Source organism: Phascolarctos cinereus, unplaced genomic scaffold (assembly GCF_003287225.1).
Source record: "Phascolarctos cinereus isolate Bilbo 61053 unplaced genomic scaffold, phaCin_HiC Scaffold_3;HRSCAF=262, whole genome shotgun sequence".
NCBI lineage: Eukaryota > Metazoa > Chordata > Mammalia > Diprotodontia > Phascolarctidae > Phascolarctos > Phascolarctos cinereus.
This window is the reverse complement of record NW_027555736.1, coordinates 185309336-185324570: the sequence shown is the minus strand read 5'-3', so window position 1 is coordinate 185324570 and position 15235 is coordinate 185309336. Positions and strand designations below refer to the sequence as shown.

The 15235-nt window shown below is 36.0% G+C and overlaps 1 protein-coding gene and 1 long non-coding RNA gene across 2 annotated transcripts in view; one reads left to right on the top strand and one right to left on the bottom strand.

Moving 5' to 3' along the window:
- Nucleotides 1-15235, top strand: part of LOC144456332 (uncharacterized) — a 28524-nt gene that overhangs the window by 1328 nt on the left and 11961 nt on the right. The window contains exon 2 of the long non-coding RNA XR_013485406.1: nucleotides 9347-9476. This is a non-coding gene — a long non-coding RNA (uncharacterized LOC144456332). The remainder of the gene's footprint in view (nucleotides 1-9346; nucleotides 9477-15235) is intronic.
- KNL1 (kinetochore scaffold 1) overlaps nucleotides 1928-15235 on the bottom strand; it is a 108363-nt gene continuing 95055 nt past the window's right edge. Inside the window, 9 exon segments of the mRNA XM_021009346.2 lie at nucleotides 1928-3669; nucleotides 4559-4681; nucleotides 7873-7991; nucleotides 8185-8294; nucleotides 8687-8755; nucleotides 11889-11989; nucleotides 13756-13857; nucleotides 14292-14331; nucleotides 14671-14748. Of these exon segments, the coding sequence (XP_020865005.1) occupies nucleotides 3555-3669; nucleotides 4559-4681; nucleotides 7873-7991; nucleotides 8185-8294; nucleotides 8687-8755; nucleotides 11889-11989; nucleotides 13756-13857; nucleotides 14292-14331; nucleotides 14671-14748 (857 nt within the window). The 3' untranslated portion in view covers nucleotides 1928-3554.

Genomic DNA, 15235 nt, shown 5'->3' with positions numbered 1-15235 from the left:
GGATTGGTAACTTTTTTCAAATCTAAATTGTTTCCTGGGAACAGTTGGGCTGACTCACAACTCCATTATTTGTGTAGCTCAAGTTCTTCGGTCCTTTTGTTGTTTCAGTAGTGTTTGACTCTTTGTGATCCCATTTGGCTTTTGTTTTCTCGTTGGAGTGGTTTGCCCAGGTCACACACCTACTGTTTTGAGGATGGATTTGAGCTCATGAAGATGGACTTTTCTGACTCCAGGCATGGTGTTCTATCTACTGTGCCATCTACCTTTTCTTTTACAACGACCTTGTTTCCTTCTATCAACTTTGCCGGTTTGATGGGTGTGGGATAAAACTTTCCATTTTTTTAATGTAATAATTATCAGTGATTTGGAGTATTTTCCCATGTGGTTACTGGTATTTCTCATTTCTTTTGAAAACCTTTGCCCACTTATCTACTAGTAAATGGTTCTTGGTCCTATTTGTGTCAGTTCTCCATGTATCTTAGAAACCAGACTTACCAGATGTTTAATGCAGATTTTTCTCATGCTGTCATTCTAAATGCTGGTTTGTCATGCCAAACCTTTTTAATTTTAAGCACTTAAAAGTTTTTTCTTTATCTTTATATCTTAATTTATTAATTTTACCCCTAGATATAGTTCTCTTAATTTTTTAATGACATGACCTAATGATATTTAGGTAGTATGTGGCATACAATGTTGGCCTATTTTTAGTCTGTTTCTCCCTTTTGCCAGCAGTTCCCACTGAAAAGGGATTCCTTTTTCCAGTAGCTTGTGATCTTAGGTTTCTCACAGGGCTACTGTATTTATTTCTAGGTCTTGCTTGTCCAGTCTGTCTGGGACAGACCTGGTATAAAGTCTTTTCCAACTCTGAAATTCTGTGATTGTACATTTAAAGCTGAATTCATTTGCAGGGTCTAATTTTATTTGTAAGAAAAACAAATTAGGGGCTAAATCCAAAAAATAAAAGATATTTATAGAGGAAGAATGGGTCAGTGCAGGCTGCAGGTCCCCCACCTGTCTAGGCACTTGTGGCATCTTGCCACCAACTAAAGCACTTTTAACTCCAATTCAAATTAAATGGGAATGCTGGTTACTACAGACAAACCAACCAACCCATCAATCAGGTAATTTAAGGTCTATTTTGTATTATTGGAATTACTTTGTGCTAATAGTTGTTTAATCTTTATCATCATTAAAATGATCTTAGAATGTTTATTATTCTCATCTACATGCCTTTATTCAAACTATCCATTCTCTCCTTTCAAAATGTCTTCCCTGACCAATTTCTATCTCCTGTTTAAATAAAACGCATTCTCGTTTCTTCAGTGTATATTAATATCTTCCATCTTTAAATTCCTATTGTATTTATTGTCTTTACTACACAAATTAGTACTTAATCATGTAATATCTTAAATTTGTTTCATGTCCCCTCACCCAGCAGGCACCCACTAAATGTGTGAATTAAATGTGCACACATTGTTTCCTCAACTATAGTATAAACTCATTCAGAGGAATGACCTTAGTCTTCTATATTCTTGTTTGCCTTATGATACCTAGCACAGGATTGTAAACATCTATTTACCTGTGAATTTTAAGGAATAAATAGGATTGGCAATAAATTAGCAAAAAGAATCTGTCTAAATTGGAGCATATAGCTTTTGTTCAAAACAGAGGGAATGAGTTAGCTCCTGAGACTTTCCTTTTCAAATCCTAATCTCAGCTCAGAAAAATGACATGTTCCTTGAATTACAGAAATAATTTTCTCTTAGTGTCTTGAAACAGCTTTTATTTCCACGTGACTCCTGCTAGCTATAATTTTGGCTTAGCCCCTAGCTAAGTGTTTCTACGTGACCTTTTGCTTTCTTTAACTTACCTCCAAAGGACTCCTCAGAAATTCATTATGTAGAGAAATTATTTATTTACTACTGAATACTTTAAACCAATCTTTTAATGGTACAAAATTACTCCAATCATTGAAGGAAAACATACCAAATAATTACATAAAAACAAACAGCCAAAGCTTTCAACAAATACAAGTGCATAAAAGTTGTTAAGTTTTATAAATATACCGAAACCAAAAAAAATGAGCTTAGGAAAGCTGAGGCTATTACTATAAACAACTTATTCTTCCTTTGAAACTGTTCATAAGTAATTACTATCATACAAAAGACAGAACCCTACTATTTGGGGCTACAGAAATTAAACCTCCCTTCCCCCAATAACAATATTTGAGACTCATGGAACAGGTGGGGATAACATATAGCAAGATGATACTGTGAATGATGTTAGAGTAGTTTTCTAAGGAACCCATAGAGAAACTGAACTTGAATGGTGATATTTATAGCAAATGAGCTTTGTGTCTTTGTATAAAATTTTAAAAGATGAATTCTGATTTCTGCAGAGAGAAAAACCACTTGGCCTTTTAAATTAACCTTTGTTTTATGACAAAAAAGTAATCAAAAGAATATTACGTGTGGAATATATAAGACTTTAACCTGGCCTTAAAAGCAAAACCTCAATTCTAAAGGAGGATAGTAAAAACAAAATGTAATGTTAATTAGTTTCTTCTTAACAATGAAAAGAAATCATTTAAAAGACCACAATCAGTATTTCTGAAGGCATGTATAGAAAAGGAGTTATTCAGTTTTGAGCCTAAATTTGTACACTTCATAATCCAATACTATTCATTTTATAATGGAAGATTAGATTTTTGGCATGGAGCTCAGACTTTTGCTATTACCACCTGTCCCAGAATTGAGAAGAGGTTATGAATGTGATATGTAGTCAAATGAAGAGCAAAAGTGATTTCACAAAAAGATGGTAATCTTGTCATGAAGCAATCTCCAGAAAAATGGAAAAAGGCCAACAGCCTAAGCCAAAAGAAGGGAACCAACCTATGTATTACTATATCATTTAAGAACCACAAATTAATATTTACACAATCCTAAATGAAAAATAACTTTCACTAGAATACACTTTAAATAGTCAAGAAAATTGATACTACTAGCAGATACTATACAACAACAATTAGAGGAAGCCAGTCCTGTGGAAAAGATTGACCCATTTTAATAATTGTGGGTTCATTGTTCTCCCTTTTGGAAGTAATATTCCTGAAATGGAAAAAAATGAGTTTGATAGTTTTTAGCACTGTCTCTATGTTGGGAAATGCAATTTTTCCATACTAGAAACAAGATGTCAGGCAGAAGCTAGAATATATGGAGACGGCAGAAGACAATATTCTGTGATGATTTTCCTTCTCATGTCCAATAGGTTGCTCATCTTAGCTCAGAAATTCCACCACAGTTTAATGACATTTTTTCCTAGGTATCCAATTGCCTTAGAATAAAGCAGTACACCATTCTCTTGGTAGTGAATCTAAGAAAGAGAGGCTAATAAAGAGGTGAACATATGACCCCTGACTATAGTAGTTTAAATATAAAAATAATATGACTAGCAAGATCTCTGTCAAGTTTGCTTCCAATACACCAAAGAGAGCGAAAGTTGAACAGCAAGTGGTAGGAAAAAATTTCATCATTACAGTTGTTCTAGTGGTGGTTCTAGTGATGAAGATGAGGGCCTTGGAGGAGATCTTGGTAAATGCACTTGACTGCTGTCTTCAGGTAATTGTTATCCAGTGGCACATTAGACAAAATGGCAGCAATTTTATCTTGGCTGGGAAATACAAAAAGAGAAATCATTTTTTCTGGAAACTCACATTCTCAATTCAAGGGATTCATTTTTAAGGGAGCATTAGAAGTCATAAATGGGAAGTCAGTTGGGTAAAAATGAAGTGTCTAACCACTAGAAGAATTATTGGCACTTTCTGGCAGGGATATATTTTGGGGTCTGTCACCTCTTAATTCATTAGGGCTAAGCTTAAAGAATGGATAAGATTCACTTCATATCAGAGTCCGAGCTGGCTCTTCATCAGATAGCTGAGAGGCTGGGCTAATACAATAAGTACATGCTTCTCAGATTCTGCAGCATGTGCCAACAGTTCAGTTTCTAGAGCTGAGAGTGTTGGCTCTAGATTTTATGGGAATCTGACCTCACGGATGTGTAGAATTCTTCCAAATACACACCAGGCTCCCCACCCGAGATATTACAGTGAGAAAAAGTTCAGACTCTACCAGTCTAGCTCAGCTTCATGGAGGACACTAGAATGGGGTGTTCAAAAAGAGTGAAAGGGATGCAAGAGAGAATTTGGAGTGGTTGGGAAATATAAAACTATACCTTCATCTAGCAGGCAAAAATATATAAAATATGAAATCTAAGCCCTGGAGTCAAAAAGAGCCCAGCAGCTCCTACCTAAAAAATGAGTCATTGGAGGCATCATCACATGTAACCACAGTGTAGATAATAACAGGTCTTAAAAGATGCAACACCTCAAAATGAAATTAGAGGTGGGCAAAGAAGCCATTTGCCGTGAGGCAATGTGCCAAGATAAGCTCCCAGTTCACTTCCACATTGCCTCAGTGGATCAATTTCAGGGTTTTCCAAGTGAAATACTGGGAATTTAGCAGCAGAGCCCTATCATATTTCCCCCTTTTGTTTTACTCACTCAGTGTTCCCAATGAGGTTCTGAATGGTGAAAGATAATGGGACAGATGGATAATGGGCTGAAAGAGTCAGTGTCAATTCAAACTTTGCAAAAGCAGCAGAGCTGGAGAATAAGAGCTTCACTCTGTAAAAGACAAGACCCACACAGATCCCATCACATTAGCTATTCTGGTCTAATCTTAAAGATCTGAGAAATCATGAATATTTCTTTATTTTTTACAATTATTATAAATTTTCAGTAGTAATCTTTGCTCTCAATAAGGAGTTTTCAGAAATTGTTTCCATAGAAGGCCCTAATCTCGACTGAACGAGGAAAAGTGAAATTAGAAGAGGACAAGATTTAGTGGGGACATTATCACTGTCAAGTAACTGAAAGGTTGTCCTGTAGAAAATAGATTTGTAAGTGTTTTGCTTATATTTAAAAGGTAGAACTAGTAATAGTGAAAGCATGAGAGGCAGAATTTTGCTTAAAAAAAAAAAGGAAATTACAGTTACTAGCAGTTAATTAGAACTCTTCACAAGTGAAGGAAATGGTGAGCTCTTCATCCCTGGAGGCTTTCTAGGAGAGGCTGTTACAAAAGGAATTCCTGCTCAAGTAAGGTTTGAAATAAGATACCTCTGATTTCTCTCCTAACTCAGAGATTCTGTGAATCCAACAAAAGACAAAATCAGTCACTAATTTTGTAATATTTTTATAGTAGTGCCTTAGATTTTTATATTGCCTTTTCCCCTGATTAGCTTTTTATATTCATGTTTTATTGTGTAATATTTGTCCTTATATCATTCTGGTAAGATAGCCTGGTATGACAATGTGAGAACCAAGACCCAGAAATGATTCCCCTCTTCAATCCACACAGCCACCAAATAGATCTCCCGAAAACACAGATCTGGTCATGCTACCCTCCTACCCAGAAATCTTCAGTGGTTCCCTATTGCCTCTAAGGCAAAATACAAAATCCTCAGTCTGGCATACAAAGCCCTCCACAATATGGCTCCCACCCACCTGTCCATTATAATTTCATATTATTCATCATTCATGCATATTCTGCTCCAGTCAGACTGGCTTCCTAGCTGCTTATGTACACAAAACGACATCTCCCATTTCCATGCTTTTACATGATTCCCTCATTGCCTAGAACATATTCCCTTTTAAAATCCCAGCTTCTTTTAAAGCACAACTCCTGTATCCAGCCTTCCCTGATCCCCCCAGCTGTTAAGTGTTCTCTCCCTCTTGAAATGATTTTGTACAACTTTGTACAGATTTCTATTTACTTATCTGTGTATATAATGTATCCTCCCAAAAGAGGTAACTTTCTCAAAGGCAGAGACTATCTTTTTTTGGTGTCTGCATCCCCAGTATCTTGCAAAGAGTAGATACTTAATGAATGCTGGCTAAACTAAATTAGGTTAATGTTGGCTTCCGGTCATACCACTGTAGAACGATGACTATGCTCCTGGAACTACCACTCAGGTCCAGGGCTCCATTCATTCCTTCTCCCGGCCTAAGCCCTAGTTAGAGGTCTTACCCAGAGTGCCATAGTTAGGATTAAGCAATATTTGCCAGTGGCATTTAACAGGCCTAAAAAACAACATGAGAGAAGAGGAAAGGGAGAAGAAATAGGGCATGGAAAAATGGAAAAGAAAAGGAGGAAAGAGAGAATAAAGGGGAAGAGAAAGAAAATAGTGGATAGAAACAGTAGTGCCTCATGCTAAAGATGTCAAAAACTGCCTGTTGAGACATATAGTACAAAGATACAGTGAAGCACTTGGCTATGCTTATCTCCATTTCATTAGTAAAATGAACTGGTAGTTGTACAATGTTTTGTTCTCTGAAGGAACTTGAAAGAACAGAAGGCAGAACATCTGCAACAGGGTTACTATTGTGACTATTCTTTTAACAACAGCAAAACATGCTCTAAAGTCACTCCAACGGAATGACTTCATCTAGTTTGGAAGGAGATGGTATTCTCAGAGAAGACTGCTTTCAAGAAATTACTTAGTCACTGTTAAGTTAGCTACAAACGAAATAGAAACATAAAACTAAGGTGAAAAAAGATTTACGTCACTTTCTTCATTTTTTGTTTACTGTGATGCAGTATACATACAACCTGAGAGCTAAGTGTACTGTGATGGACAGAGAAATAGTGCAAGCATATTCCATGCTCCCAGTGACACTGGCCTCCTTGCTGTTCCTCCCACATGACACTCCACTTCCCAATTCTTTAAATGTCCACTAGTGATCCCCTCTGCCTAGAATGTTCTGCCCATCTTCACCTCCTGGCTTCCTTCAAGTTTCAGCTCAAATCCCACCTTCTTCAAGGGGCCCTACTGGTTCCCCTGAATGCTACAGCTTTCCCTCTGTAATCATCGCCAGTATACTTGTGTACAGCTTCTATGTATAGAGTTGTTTACATGTTGTCTCCCCGAATTAGGATGTGAGCTCCCCAAGCGATGGGACTGTTTTTGCCTTCTTTGTATTCCTAACACTTAAACATAGTAAGCACATAATAAATGCTTGTTGATTTTACTTGTTCATAGCAGCTGTGGTACCCTAGTCAAAATGGATCTCTACACTCTCTTGCTTGTTGACCTCATCTTCTTCCACAGCCTCGTCATCTTTATAAAGATGATGCCAAAATCTCTCTACATAGCTCTAGTCTCTCCTGAGTGTCAGTCCTGCTTCAATCAATTGCCTACTGACTATTTAAAATGGGATGTCCCATAGGCATCCCAAACTCAATCTATTCAAACAGAACTCATTATCTTTTCCCCAAAACCTACTCTTCCCTTTGGAATCGGCACAGAGTAGGCACTGAATATTTACTGAATAGAATCTCTAGTTTCCTTCAAGAGTCAGTTCAAATGCCAGTTGGCCTTATATCTATCTTGTATATACCTACACATTATTTCCCCTGATATATAAGCTCCTTTACAACAGGGACTATTTCTTTTCTTTGTACTCGCATAGCCTAGCCCTGTGACTGGAACATAGTAGGCACCAAATAAATGTTTGCTGATTGACTAGGGTTCCCTGGGGCTGTGACTGGCAAATTAAACAACTGCATTTGTGATTCAAAATAGTACCAAAGGAAATAGAGGTAGTGCCCTGGGGTGGTGATAAAATGGTAGAGAATCAGGAGGCTTCTTAAAGCATAGTAATTTAATTATTTTAGGCTTATGCAGTATTACTCACAACAGTATGCCCAGTGGCATTGCCTTATAAGAGCTAAATGTATAAGCATACTTTGGATGCACAATCAACATTAAAATCAATAATAATAACAACTATAGTAGGTTTCTTTAATAACTACTTACTCAGTATTATTCACATCTATGTTCATGAGATTGTAGTTTGGTCCCCATCTATTTAGAAATTCAATCTCTTCTCCCAGAAGTCTGCAGTGACTTACTACCAATGAAATCTCTTGTAGCATCTGGAGAAACAGGAAAATAAATGAGACTGTAAATAATTTTTTGCCCTTAGTGACTTTTCTCCATGGAGTTCAAAGTCCCTGAACAAGATGGACTACTATTTCAGAAGTTCCAATTCTGTATCCAGTTTCAGGTCAGCCTTTAGGGGCAGATGACACTACTTATTTTTCCTGGGATTTTGCAATTAGACTTTACCTTAGGCACATGATGCTGTGTTATGCATTTATTCTTCCATGATCCCTGATCCTCAATGAACTGAAAAATGAGTCTGTGCACTAACAGTGATGATGGGGGAGCTTTATTTTCTGAAAAAATAAATAGAGTTATTTTTCACGTTTCATATAAATTTGTTCTTTATAGATGACTAGATAGCAATCTCAAAAAGCTCTGTGAAAATGAGTGCCCCTTCATTCTTATTTTTAGTCATGTGAAAGAAACACTTGATGTGGATAATGTAGGACATACTTATGTAAGATTTAACGGTAAAAATCTCAATACCAATCATTCCTTGGGACTAACCATAAGAAAGTTATTTTATTTAAAGTTCTAAGACCCACAATGATGATCTCTATACAGTGATTCAAACACAGAAATTTCAAATTGTATTAACTTTGCAACAGCCCTTGAGGCACAGACCTCAAGGAGTAATGTATACTTGAAAGTTTCTAACTTTAGAAACAAATCTTTAAAGTCATACCATGCAGCAGAGTTTCAAAGTTTACATCAATAATCTTTCTGCAAGTTTTGCTCAGGAAAGGAAGACCATCTAGGAAAAGTCAGAAGAAAATGTCAATTCCTAACTCTTTTACTACCTTTAAATCACTTGTGCAACATAATCTCAACTCTATAAAATAAGTAGCTTTACATAGAGAAGTTTGATTAGTGCCAAAGCTTTTAAAACTTTGATGGACCTGCGGGTTCCCTATATCAGCGAAATCACAGGTTTAGTCCTTACCAAAACAACTACCAGATTAAACAATATGATTTCAACTTTTACTTTTTCTCCAGATTTTTGGTTGAGTATGTTTACTGATGAGATAAAAAAAAAACATTGAGGGAAATCTAACATATGCCATATGCTTCTTAGAATATATTGAAAATAATCTAACCTTTTCTTAATTGTTCAAGGGCATTATTATTAATATTTAATTACTGAGACATAATAAAGATTTAACTGTAAATGGTATAGGAACACAGAGGCAAACGGGTGCTGACTACATAAGTGTTAATGGCTCTTACCTTATTGATAAAGATCCATATACTATCTTATTCTTATTTTTTAATCAGTGTCTTTTTGGGGAACACCTTTTATTTTTACATCACATGCATTCCTGCATATATCCCTTTTCCTATCCAGCTAGGTATCTTATTGAAAAAAGAATGAGAAAAAAAGTAATTCAGAAGAAAAACACCCAAAATGTTGACCATGACTAACAGCATATACAATATTCTACACTTATATTTCTTCACCTGTGCAATGAAGGAAGGTGGGTGCAATTTTTCAGCTTTTCTCTGGGACCAAGCTTGGTATTTTAATCAAATAGCATGCTGTTTCAATTTGCTATTTTGTTATGTTTCAATTTATTATTATTATTATTCAATTTATTATTATTACATGGTTGCAGTCACTGTTTCTGGTTCTGCTTACTTCACTCTGCATCAGTTCATACAAAATTTTCCAAGATTCTCTGAATTCTTTATACTCATTATTTCTTATGGTACAATATTATTCTATTATATTCATGTACCATACTTTGTTTAGCTATCCCCCTACCCATTGGCATCTATTTAATTTTCAATTCTTTGTTATCAATAAAAAGTGCCAGTTTACTTTTAGGTATAGCAAAAGATATTCATTACCTCCTGAGAATGTAAGATAGCTGCCTTCTTGCAAAATTATTCAGCAATGGCAGAGGTTTTCTCTGAAGTGTTTTTTGTGCCCTCTAGAAAATCATCTTAATTTTAGCTTTCTGTTAACTTGTCAGCACCATTCAAAACATTATTAATTACTTTTACACAGTGGACTATAAGTATCTGTCATCTACATCTAATGTATGTTAAGTTTGCTGGTGGGAAGTAAAGACCGGAAATGCTTCACTATTTAAGAAAATTCTGCTAAGGTGGTTGACAAGTGCATATAATGCTCCAAAAGGTCTGCAAATCTTTCATCATCTACATCATTATCAACAGATAATGCTTCTTAAGACATTATATAAGCCAAAATCTTCTACTAGATTATTATGAGATTATGAATGACTGACATTTTATAGAATTTTTTGCTTTGCAAAGTAATTTATAATACACACACACACACACACACACATTGTCTCGTTTAAGCCTAATAGCCTAATAACCCTGTGACTTGGATATTTTTCAATTTTGCAGAAGAGGAAATTGAGGTTCTGCGCACAGACACTGTGAGTGCCAGAGAAGGATTCTAACAGAAATTCCTGCCTCTATGTTCAGAATTCTATACACACTGCCTCTTAAAAGTCTCAAAATACATGCAAGGTGAATCAATGTTCTCAAGAAATCTCAGCACACTACAATGAACAAAGCACAAATACAAGTGGTATGTCTTGGGCAAGTCATGTAACTTCTCTGAGCCTTAGTCTCCTCATCTGTAAAATGAAGGAATTGAGATAGAGAATTTCACTAAAATTTTGTAAAATTCTTTTACAAAACATTTCACATCTGAATAACATCCTGGTTTTTCATCCTGGTTGAACCAGTGATGCAATGTCAGGACCAAGCCACAAGATGGGAAAATTATTCCTTAACACCAACCTGGTTTCCTTAGGTGAGACTTAAAATCGCCTAGTTAATTTTTTCTGAAAATATTAAAAGATGATAGAATCGGAATTTTTCTGCTCTCTAAATCCCCTGCCCTGGTGGTAGAACTGTGAAGTGATTCAGTCATTTTGGAAAGCAATTGGAAACTATACAGAAAAAGTCACTAAATTATGCATATGCTTGGATTCAGTATATAATTACTGAACACACAGACCAAAGAGATGAAAGAAAGAAAGGAACCAAATGCACAAAAAATTTATAATAGCACTTTTTGTCTTAGCAAAGAAATGGAAACAAAGTGATGCCCACCAAAGTGACTGAACAAATTGTGATGTATTAATTTAATGGTATATTATGAACTATAAGAAGGTCTAAGGGTTGGCTCTAGAAAAAACCTTGAAGGTCTTATATTGAAACAGAGTGAAATAAATGGAACCAGGAGAACAATTTATACAATGACTACAACGTTGTAAAGGAAAAAACTGAAAGACTTAAGAGCTGCAATGACCAAATATAACTACAGAAAACTGGTGATGATAAAAGTTTTTTTTACCTCAGCAGCATGAGGAGGGGCTAAAGGTGCAGAAGGATACATACTTTTTTTTTTTTTTGGTGACGGCATTTGTGCCCAGGGTCACACAGCTAATGAGTGTTATGTGTCTGAGGCCGGATTTGAACTCAGGTCCTCCTGAATTCAGGGCCAGTGCTCTATCCATTGCACCACCTAGCTGCTTCCTTTTCTGTTCTTTTTACAAGAAAATATTCAAATTTATTGATGTTTATCAAGTTCATAGCAATAGAAAAAGCTTTAAAAAAAGATGATAGAATCAAACAATTTTTTTGTCCACCCATGCATTAGTTTCTACTCTGTAATCAACAGGTAAACACCTGTGAAAGCTCTAGAATGACATTTTCAATCAACAAATGTTTTATTTTATGTGAGCCTGCAGCATCAGCACATGTTGCTACCATATTGCTTTTTATTCCTTTCCATATTTAAAATTAAGATTTGAATCCTGAATGAATTCAATCATGGGGTTTTATGATGTATTCCTCCTCACACATAAATGGTTGTAAAATAAAATAAGATTGCTTTTGCTACTTACCCACAGGCTCTCCAAAGGTGATGGTGAGCTCTATTGAGTCATAAAGGAAAGTGAATATAGCCTGGCTATCACTCCATTCAATAATCTCCCACTCTGAGCAGCTAGAGTTTACAAAAAAAGAGAAAGAAAAAAAGTCAAACCAACAGTTTCAGAAATAATTTTTCTTTAAATGAACCTGAAATTTCATTGGTAGAGGGAACTCCCAGTGAGGAAACTTCCTCTAGCAATGCAGTTCAGCACATGCTCTGTGACTTATAGCCTAAGAAAGGGCTTCCTGGGAGCACTGAGAGAGAAGGTAAGTGATTTGCCCAGGTTCCCAGGTTCAGAGGTGGGCGGTAAGCATAGGAGACCTATGATTCTGAGGTGGCTATTTACTGTTATGCTGCCTCTCTTTTCTTTGAGATGAGAATAACCTAATCACATCTAATCCCACAAAAAAAGTATCAGGTGTACTCTTTCCTCTGGGCAAGTGACACCAGATATTTAAAATCAAGTACTGTGATGCTACAGCCTTAGGCTGTTGAAAGAAAAAAGAGCAAAAGTTCCCAGTGGCTCCCTATTCTTTCTTTCAAAAATTTTAAAATTCATTTTGAACTCCAATACAAAAAGACAAAAAACAAAACAAAACCCCACAACATTTCTATGTACATAGCACAACATGAAAGGAGGATTCAGTATGAAACCATGAATCTCCATTCCACAATTTACTTTAAAAAACAAAGCCAAAACGTCATAACACATACTACACATTGTTTTCAAAGCTACCCCGTTTTTCTGTGCTTCTTTCTGAGTTTTCTTTTGTTTCCTGCTGTGTACTTCATTTTTTTTTCCTTCCCTCAGATCCTGCACTAGAGAAGGCCACCATTAAGACACATATGTGTGTGTGCATATGTAAAGTCATACTATAAATATTTCTATTTATCAGTTCTCTGGATATGGATAGAATCTTCCTTCATAGGTCCTTTGTAATTGATTTGAGTATTTATAATACTCATAATAACTTAATTGTTTATATTTATTCTTCAAATAATATTGCTGTTATTGTATATACAATGTTCTCTTGGTTCTGCTCATTTCACTCTTTGCAAGTCTTTCCATGTTTTTCTAAAGCTCCCTATTATTTCTAGAATTAAATACAAATTTCCTCATCCCGGCATGTAAAGCTCCCCTAGTCGGCATCCCCGCCACCTTTCCAGGCTTATTTGCCATGACTCTGATGCATTCTATATTCCAGGCAAACCAGACAAGGTTCTCCAAATTCAGCAGTGAGGTCTCCACACCCTATGCCTCTGCTCAGAACATTCCTCCCACTGCCTCTCACAATCTTTATCTTTCCATAAGGTTCAGTTAAGGTGGCTCCACATATCCTTCTGTTGTTAAGTGCTTGCTCCCACTCAAATTATCTTGGATTTAATTAGGTATTTAATTAGGTATTTACATGCATCCCCACTATGGAATGCAAGTTCCTCAAAGGAAGGGACTATATAATTTTTTGTCTGTGTATCCTTAGTACCTACCACAATGCCATGAATGGATGAATGAAAAGCCTTTATCAAGTGCTTACTATCTATTCCACAGCAGGGATACCACTATAAATGCAAAGAAAGTCCCTGCCTTAAAGGAATTCACAGAGAAGTGGTGGCCAGGGAAGGGGCACTTCCATCTGGAAAGTTATAGGGAAGGTGAATGGGGCCAGGGGAAATAGTCTCACACATCCCATCTGGAAATAAGTGCAGAGTTGATTTGATCATGGCTCATGGTTCCAGAAAACAGAAGAGAGAATGTGGAAGAAGGGGCAGTGAAGCAAGAGAAACACTTAATAAGTGCTTGTTGAATTTAATTGAAATAATGAGATGTTTTTCCATACTTGAATTTTTCCAGGCATTCCTTAGTTCTATTTGCTTCTCTTTGTAGACTGTTTATTTGGGCAAGTGCCTGCTGCCTCTGTATCTCTAGTTCTGATATATTCCTGCAGAAAAAAATCAGATATTCAGGGAAAGATAAATCCTTTACCATAACTCCAGAATCTATCAATAGATGTGGGCTATGGGACAAGAAGAAAAATACTTAATCTTCACAATTCTCCTCCTCATGAAGTTAAAAAGTCTGGTGAATGTCTTTGTTGCTACCCTTGAATCTTTAAAGATTGTTTTGACAGAGAGGTTTTGGTCTGTTTTAGGACAGGTCCAGAATAATACTCTATATAAGGCCAGTTTCAAAAACTGTCATCAAGTGAATGAAGTGATCCTCTGGAATGATTTTAGAATAAAACAGAAGCTCTGAACCAGGAAGAGTTAATAAGACCCAAATTGGTCTGGAACTAAACCAGTTTCTGGAGGCTGGGTGCCATTTGTTTGATGGAGTTTGGCACTATACTGGCAAACACAAAAATTGAAGGCTTACCTCTTGAGTTCCTCTTCTTCAGCTTGTAACTGTTCTAATTCTGACAGAGAGAGAGAGAGACAGAATATTATATTCCTAATGAACACATTTTCTATTAACACCTCTTAGGAAATAGAGAATTGTCCAGAGATTTTCTACCACATACACACAAGAAAATCATTTTATTGAAAATCCCAGGTGACTACCTATGTTCAACTAGGGTGTACACTAATCTACATCTACTTATCTTAGAAAAGTACTGTAATAAAAGTCTTTTTTAAGCTGTAACGTGCTACAGAAAATGAGTCACTTTAATCATAAAGTGATTATTATTATATAAAATTTGCACTGAGAAAACTTTTCTCAGTTAAAATATTGTCCTATTAATTGGCATGGTTACCTTTCTCTGTAGCTAACATTTCAGAATCCCACTCTGCCATAGGGATATCTTCTTCATTCCTGTCCAGATTCTTAATTTCTAAAGGAGAAAACATGCATTACAATAACTCCATCAATAAGCATTTACTCTAACATTTAATGTAAGATAAGCATTTACATAACAACCACAGGTATTGAGAATCAATGTCTTAAGACAGAACTAGCAGAAGAATGGTGTCTCTGTTACACACAAAGCACATAAGAACTATCTTTCCTCTAGAATCAAGACAGGATAATGATGCTAATGAAGAATAATATTAGAAATATTATGTTATTTTAAGCTGTATAATAAGCAGTAAAATAAGATTTTCCCAAGGGCCTATTGAGGTGTCTAAGACATAGCCAGCATTTTTTTTTTTTGCTAATGGTGTTCTGGACAATATCAATAAGCAGTAAATTTAATATATTAAAACTAAACTCCTCTGTAACCAACTTCACTAGAGCAGAGTAGCTGTTTCTCTGTTCCTGGTGAATCTGTCCTATGCTTTCATCAGTAGAGAGTGGCCTCTCTGGCCAAGTAGAAAATG